The following is a 7,940-nucleotide window of genomic DNA, read 5'->3' on the forward strand; positions in this document are numbered from 1 at the left end:
TAGTCAAGAACTGGAAACAACTCAGATTTATACTGTCAGTAGAATTGATCAGTACATGGCCATGTGATCATTCAAAGACATACTCTACAGTAATGAAAAAAAATAAAGTGCTACAATATACAACATCCTGAGTGAATCCCAAATATAATTTTGAGTCTAAGAAATTAGATACATAAGATGCAACATACTGCATCATTTTATATAAAGTTCAAACATTGATAAAACTCTCTACGTCAGTAGAAGTTAGGAAAGCACTTTTCCCTGTTGAGGAGAGGGGACGGCAGTGACTGTGGTGCTGGGGACATTCTCTTTGCTGCTCTGGGCTGGGGTTCATACTGAGGTCTATACATATTGCTTATACATTGTTTTCTATGATTACATATAAGCAACAATGTAGCTTAAAAATATATTATTCCCCTTCACACTTCTTGCCCTGGCCTGAAAAATGAAGAAACAATAAGAAGATCCATATTTCACCACAAAATATCTGAGTTTGAAGTCCATTTTCCCTCACTCTCTGCTCTTGGGGACATTTCACTCCAGGAGCATCCTAAGTACCAGTAGCCCTTGTCCCTCGCTCTTACCTGAGCAGATCACAGAGGCCATGTTGCCATGGGAACAGTCAGGACCACCCAGGGCAGTCACAGGACAACTCCACAGGAAGGACTCAGCCCCGGAGCAGTGAAATCGGGCTGTTGAGATCTGATCACCCCCTTCCACCAAGTATGGTCCTCTGGGAGTGGAGATGGCAACTCCACAGCCGAGCTGACGACAGACAACATTGGCATTGGCCAGACTCCAGTGGGAGGCACAAAGCGCTCTCCATCGTCCAGAAATGTTCATCTCCACCTGCCCCTCACACTGAGAGGAGCCGTTTGTCATGAGCCGGACTTCTGAGTATGCTGGTAGAAGAAGACAGAGTTTCAGCAAAATCACATGACTTTCTCACCTGAACAGGGTGTTCACAGAGGTGAAAGGCCTGACCTGCATCTCACCTGAACAGACAACCTGAGCAGCTCCACTGTGGTGACAAGTGCCCCCTGGACAGGGCACTCTGGGGCAGACCCAGAGCTCAGGCTCCTCCCCCTCACACCTGAACTCTTCAGCCCAGACCTGGCCATCGGACTCTGTGAAGAGCTCATGTCCCTGGACAGACACAGCCTTGCCACAACCCAGCTCTGCACAGATGACCTGAGCAGTGGGGAGTGTGAAGTTCCCATCAGACACTGGGATCCAGGCTTCTCCAGAATACACTTCTACTCGCCCTGAGCAGGGTCCATCCCCTCCATCTAGATGCACAAATCCTAAGAAAAACAAAGAACAACAAACCCAGTGAGTGTTCATGAACCTGGCTTGACAATTGGAAACAACATTCACAGGCATGAGATGGTGTGAAAGCTTTTCTTTCCAACAGTGGAATAAGAGGGGATAAGAAGAGAGAATTTGACTGTCATTGTCAAACTGCATTTTCATGAGCAAGTTTCTGAAGAGATATCCAGAAGGATTGCAGGGTCAGTTCGGAATGGCTGAATCCTGAGAATATATAATGGTTAGGAATGTTAGTTCCTATCTAGGGCATGGAAACTACAATGCCCAAAGAAACTGCACAGCGGTAGACATTCAAACGTGGGTGCAGAGCTGAAGTGAGAGTGAAAAAGGTCAATGGGATTCAAGAGGTTAGAGGCCTAAGAGCCAGAGAAGTTTAGAGGACCATCCTGAGATTTCTGAGGCTAAAATTCTGGCCAGTTGTCTCTCAGAGCCAATATTCAAGTCACTGAGGACAGGGAAAATCACACGGGCTGGATCTGAGTGCAGGTATTATAATCTAATTGTGAAAGAAGTTGTCCACAGGTAAGTATAGAAATGACAAAAATTATGAGAGTCATAGGAGAGGGAGGGAATGGTCCTAGCCATCTTTCTTGAAAACTTAGGATTTATCAAGACACATGGGAGAAAGTGAGGTCTCAGTGGAACTATGCAAGACAATTGAGTTAGTTGATTACTTCACACTAGACATGAGATTCTCAGCAAATGTGAAAGAGTAATGATAATTTAATGTATTCTAACCTTATCTATATGCTAACTGCATATGCCTTTCCTATTTGGATTTCTGAGATAAGAAGCCAGCAAGCTATAAAAAAGGAGAATGAGAGGAAGAGAGCAGACAGCAAACAAGCCGTATATACTTTCAGTTCAGTTCAGGTCAGTTCAGTCGTTCAGTCATGTCCGACTCTTTGTGACCCCATGAATCGCAAAAGTCCAGGCCTCCCTGTCCATCACCAACTCCTGGAGTTCACCCAAACTCATATGCATCGAGTCAGTGATGCCATCCAGCCATCTCATCCTCTGTCGTCCTCTTTTCCTCCTGCCTGCAATCCCTCCCAGCATCAGGGTCTTTTCCAATGAGTCAGCTCTTTGCATAAGGTGACCAAAGTATTGGAGTTTCAGCCTCAGCATCAGTCCTTCCAATGAACACTCAGGACTGGTCTCCTTCATAATGGACTGGTTGGATCTCCTTGCAGTCCAAGGGACTCGCAAGAGTCTTCTCCAGCACCACAGTTCAAAAGCATCCATTTTTCAGCACTCAGCTTTCTTCAGAGTCCAACTCTCACATCCATACATGACCACTGGAAAAACCACAGCCTTGACTACATGGACCTTTGTTGGCAAAGTAATATCTCTGCTTTTTAACATGTTGTCTAGGTTGGTTACTAGGTTGCTGTCTGGGAAGGTTACTTTCCTTCCAAGGAGTAAGCGTCTTTTAATATATACTGTAGAGATTTCTAAATTGCAAAAGCCTCAATAGGAATGAAACATAGAAAGATTTGGCGGGGGGGAGACTCATTCAACAAGATTTTAACACTTTTTATCCCCTGTGCTCCTCCCATTTGCTACATAACCCTGCTACCTTTTTCCATTTCTCCTAATGCAGAAAAGAAAAAACAAGCTTAAGAGCTACAAATAGATGGAAAGAAGACTCCAAAAGGGAAGAGCTTCTGTAGGGAGTGAGGTGGGGTGAGTGGCAGGATAAATGGGGATTGGATGGAGTATGAGAAAGAGACCAAAGAAAAGACTCGCGGTTATGATTTCATCCTCCAAGGGCCCTATTTTGGATAGAGAAAAGGTAATCCAATAGGAAAAACCTGCACATCATAAAGAACAACTTTTTAAATCATTTTCCTGGTGTCTGAGTGTGCTCATAATTTATGTACATGGTGGAATTTGTTCTGGTGAAGTACTCTGATTGCAGAAGTTTGTGAACTTTGAAGCCTCAAAAAGAATGATGTAACAGAATAAAAATCTACTATAGAGAGCAGGCAGAGAAGGCAATGGCAACCCACTCCACTGTTCTTCTCTAGAGAATCCCAGGGACAGCGGAGCCCAGTGGGCTGCCGTCTATGGGGTTGCACAGAGTTGGACACGACCTAAGCAACTTAGCAGCAGCAGCAGCATAGAGAGCAGAAGAGAACAGAAAAGGCACTGCAGAAATTAAAGAATTGAAGGATTAGATAGACCACTCATGCAAGAATGAATGATGAGAGAGAGGATGATCTGCTTGCCTTTTATTATTTATCCATTTCCATCTCCCCAGAGAGGCCCAGGTTAGGACCCCTAATCTATACTGGCTGGGAGTTTGGTCACGGGCTACACAATCTAGATAAACAATTTTTATTTAACTGGTTGTTGTTGTTGTTGTTGTTGCTCAGCCACTCAGTTGTGTCTGACTCTTTGCTACCCCATAGACTGAAGAATGACAGGCTTCCCTGTCCATCACTATCTCCCTGAGTTTGCTCAAACTCACGTCCATTGAGTCGGTGATGCCATCTAACCATCTCATCTTCTGTCGTCCCCTTCTCCACCAGCCTCCAATCTTTCCCAGCATCAGGGTCTTTTCCAATGAATCAGTTCTTCATATCAAGTGGCCACAGTATTGGAGCTTCAGCATCAGTCCTTTCAGTGAATATTCAGGGTTGATTTCCTTTAGGATTGAGTGGTTTGATCTCCTTGCAGTCCAAGGGATTCTCAAGAGTCTTCTCCAACACCACATTTCAAAAGCATCAGTTTTTCAGTGTTCAGCCTTCTTTACGGTCCAACTATTACATCCATTCATGACTATTGAAAAAACCATAGCTTTGACTAGATGGACCTTTGTCTCAAAGCAATGTCTCTGTTTTTTAATATACTGTCTAGGTTTGTCAGCTTTTCTTCCAAGGAGCAAGCATCTTTTAATTTCATGTCTGCAGTCACTGTCCACAGTGATTTTGGAGCCCAATAAAATAATGTCTGTCACAGTTTCCATTTTTTCCCCATCTGTTTGCCATGAAACTATGGGACAGGATGCCATAATATTAGTTTTCTGAATGCTGAGTTTCTAGTCAGCTTTTTCACTCTCATCTTTCACTTTTGTCAAGAGGCTTTTTAGTTCCTCCTCACTTTCTGCCATTTAGGGTGATGTCATCTGCATATCTGAGGTTGGATATATTATATTAATTCCACGAGATTAAAAATTTAGAAAGACGAAGAGAGAAGTATTACTTGTATTGTTTTATATACCCTGATAAAAGTTACATATTCAAATGTGTGCTGGATAATCAATATAGTCTTAGGACATATTAGGATAGAGACTTTTGAGATATATTATTTCTTTTTTATTTTCTACTTGATTTTAAAATTTACATAGAAGCATAAGTGTGCAAAAATTCCAAGAAAATTATTAAATAGAAGGCTGAATAGGAAAAGGAGTATGTCAAGGCTGTATATTGTCATCCTGCTTATTTAACTTATATGCAGAGTACATCACGAGAAACGCTGGGCTGGAAGAAGCACAAGCTGGAATCAAAGTGCCAGGAGAAATATCAATAACTTCAGATATGCAGATGACACCACCCTTATGGCAGAAAGTGAAGAGGAACTAAAAACCCTCTTGATGAAAGTGAAAGAGGAGAGTTAAAACGTTGGCTTAAAACTCAACATTCAGAAAATGAAGATCATGGCATCTGGTCCCATCACTTCATGGGAAATAGATGGGGAAACAGTGGAAACAGTGTCAGACTTTAGTTTGAGGGGCTACAAAATCACTGCATATGGTGATTGCGGCCATGAATTTAAAAGACGCTTACTCCTTGGAAGGATAGTTATGATCAACCTAGATAGCATATTCAAAAGCAGAGACATTACTTTGCCAACAAAGGTCCATCTAGTCAAGGCTATGGTTTTTCCAGTAGTCATGTATGGATGTGAGAGAAGGACTATGAAGAAAGCTGAGTGCCAAAGAATTGATGCTTTTGAACTGTGGTGTTGGAGAAGACACTTGAGAGTCCCTTGGACTGCAAGGATATCCAACCAGTCCATTCTAAAGATCAGTCCTGGGTGTTCTTTGGAAGGAATGATGCTAAAGTTGAAACTCCAGTACTTTGGCCACCTCATGCGAAGAGTTGACTCATTGGAAAAGACTCTGATGCTGGGAGGGATTGGGGGCAGGAGGAGAAGGGGACGACCGAGGATAAGATGGCTGGATGGCATCACCAACCTGATGGACAAGAGTTTGAGTCAACTCCGGGAGTTGGTGATGGACAGGGAGGCCTGGTGTGCTGCAATTCATGGGGTCGCAAAGAGTCGGACATGACTGAGCGACTGAAATGAACTGAACTGAATTGATGTGAATGAGTAAAGATATTAAATATAACAAAGATATATCCTTGTCTGGTCTCTTGCCGTGTAGACATCGTGTGTCCTTAGGCACACATAGCATCTTGCACACCACACCTGGACCTTCAGTGCTGCTCAGAGAACCTCACAGTTGCCTTCATCAGCTCCCATCACCATTCCCCTTCCTCCCAGCTACTATAAAACCTGTTCCACCTTATTCAAAAATTACATTTGTCCTCTTGCTCCAAATAAGCCCCCCAAACACAAGTCTCTTATATCATTGAAATCATCAAATATAAATTACATAATCTCTTATCATAAAACATACAAATACATACTTTATTACCTCCACCTTTGACTTGCCAGTGCATGGCTAAGTGTTCCTCCAAAGTTTGCATTTATACAGATATCTTAAGGAAAAATTGGGGAGAGAGACTTTTCTAGTAACAGTGAAAGAATATATGACTTGTGCAATTCATTCACAGTTCTCTAGTTCTACCATCCAAGAACTATGAACATTTACGTCTAAATTTGCAAAGGAAACTTGAAATCTGCCACAAATCCATAAGAATCTCTGATTTGTTAAATGATATCCCTTTAGGGATCACCTCTATATATGTAAATGATATCCTCCTATACTAAGAGTAGCCTCCACTCCTACTAGCCTAGTGCAAAATAATGTCTCACATCGTTTGTACAAAAACAACTCCACCCAGGAAAGTACATCCTCATTTCTGTGGCTCCTTCTCATAGCCTCCCTGTGCAAAGAGACTGTGTATGTGGCAGTTAGCAAATGTTTCACACTTACAAAAATTGAATTATGAAAAAAACTTATGAGGATTTATTTTAATTGGGAGAATGAATAAAGCCATTTTAGCATCAGGTAAGTCCACTGGAGATGAAAACAATATCAGTGACTTATAAGAGGAAAGTATATGAAGCTCATCACTCATAGCCACAGTGCACTCAGGGAGGATGGGTAGATGTCTCAGTCCTCTCTAGCCCACCTATCTCCCATTGCCCTGATGATCACACACCAGCTTTCTTGGAACTTTCCATTTTCTCAGCCCGTGGACAAAGAACTGACCATACCTGAGCAGACGACTCCTGCATCTTCTTCATGATCGCAGTTGTGTTGCCGCCATCCCAAGGTAGGGCACCTCCACACTTGGGACTCCTCTCCTCTGCAGCTCACTTCATCCAGCCAGATGGGCCCTGATCCTGCCCCGAAGGAAGAAGAGAGAGTGGCATCCAGGGCTTCTCCACAGCCCAGCTGCCTGCACACCACACGGGCATCGTCCAGGTCCCAGCCGTCATCACAGATGGTGCCCCAGGAGCCCTGATCAAGGATCTCCACTCTCCCAGCGCAGCGACCACCTCCGTCCACCAGGCGGATCTGTCTGCTGTCTGAGGAGAGAGAAATGGGACATGGGGTGATGACACCAGAGGTTGAGAAAGGTTTTCTTTCCTGTGTGACCCCCCACCTGAGCAATAGGGGGCGCTCTTTTCTGAGGCTGCCGACCCTGCTGGTTCAGACACGAAGTCATTGCACTGGGGCAGCAGCTGGGTCTGGTTTTTTATACCAGTGGCAAGAGAATAATAAAGTTGAAAAATAGGAAGAAAATAAAACAGGAAATATTAAGTTGAAAACACTCTAGTAAGTAGTCTGAGACAGAAGGTGGTACAAGGTCCTATCAGAGTTAACATTCTGATCTGCAGAGTTCCTCACAGCATCAGAGAAAGATTTACACGAAATGTTAGTCTCTCTACCCGGAGCAGTTAAATGAGTTCAGAGTCACAGGAATGAGCTGGCAGCTGGATAGAGTCCTTTCAAAGCACACACATTTTGATGCCGTTGACCTAAGAGTTAAAGGGGTTGATTAAAGGGAGTGGAGTCAGGAATGGGCCTTATCAGATGCCTCAGATAGCAATCATGAATCCTCTACCATTAGAATCCTTCTCCTTGGTACAGTAATTCAGAACTGAAAAACAAATGGATTCTGTGATATCTTGGTTTACCCCAGAATATTTCATTTGTGGTTCTAAGCTTCAGACTTCAGATCTGGATACTTACTTTCAAACAATGTGATCTCTTTGAGTAGATGAACAACTTTGCATGAGAGATGATGTCAGGGAACATTGACACCGGCCAGATTCCACTGGAAATCATAGAATGCTGCTTCTTCTCCCCCCAAAATATAATCCCTCCTTGGACTTTGTGTCAATAATCTCTGTTTTTCAAATTTTGGGGTTATGTGATCTTTAGGGGGAAATAGTGTGTATGTTGCTTA

The 7,940-nt window shown here is 43.2% G+C and overlaps 1 protein-coding gene across 1 annotated transcript; it reads right to left on the reverse strand.

Moving 5' to 3' along the window:
* Positions 1-584: 584 nt before the first annotated feature.
* LOC120859191 (antigen WC1.1-like) lies at positions 585-7,056 on the reverse strand (the record flags this gene model as incomplete). Its single annotated transcript, XM_040235383.1, has 3 exons — positions 585-902; positions 996-1,304; positions 6,742-7,056. Coding segments are annotated over 3 exons (942 nt in total), but the record flags the coding sequence as incomplete, so codon positions are not given.
* Between the last annotated feature and the right edge of the window lie 884 nt (positions 7,057-7,940).

This window comes from Oryx dammah, unplaced genomic scaffold (assembly GCF_014754425.2).
Source record: "Oryx dammah isolate SB20612 unplaced genomic scaffold, SCBI_Odam_1.1 HiC_scaffold_155, whole genome shotgun sequence".
NCBI classification, from domain to species: domain Eukaryota; kingdom Metazoa; phylum Chordata; class Mammalia; order Artiodactyla; family Bovidae; genus Oryx; species Oryx dammah.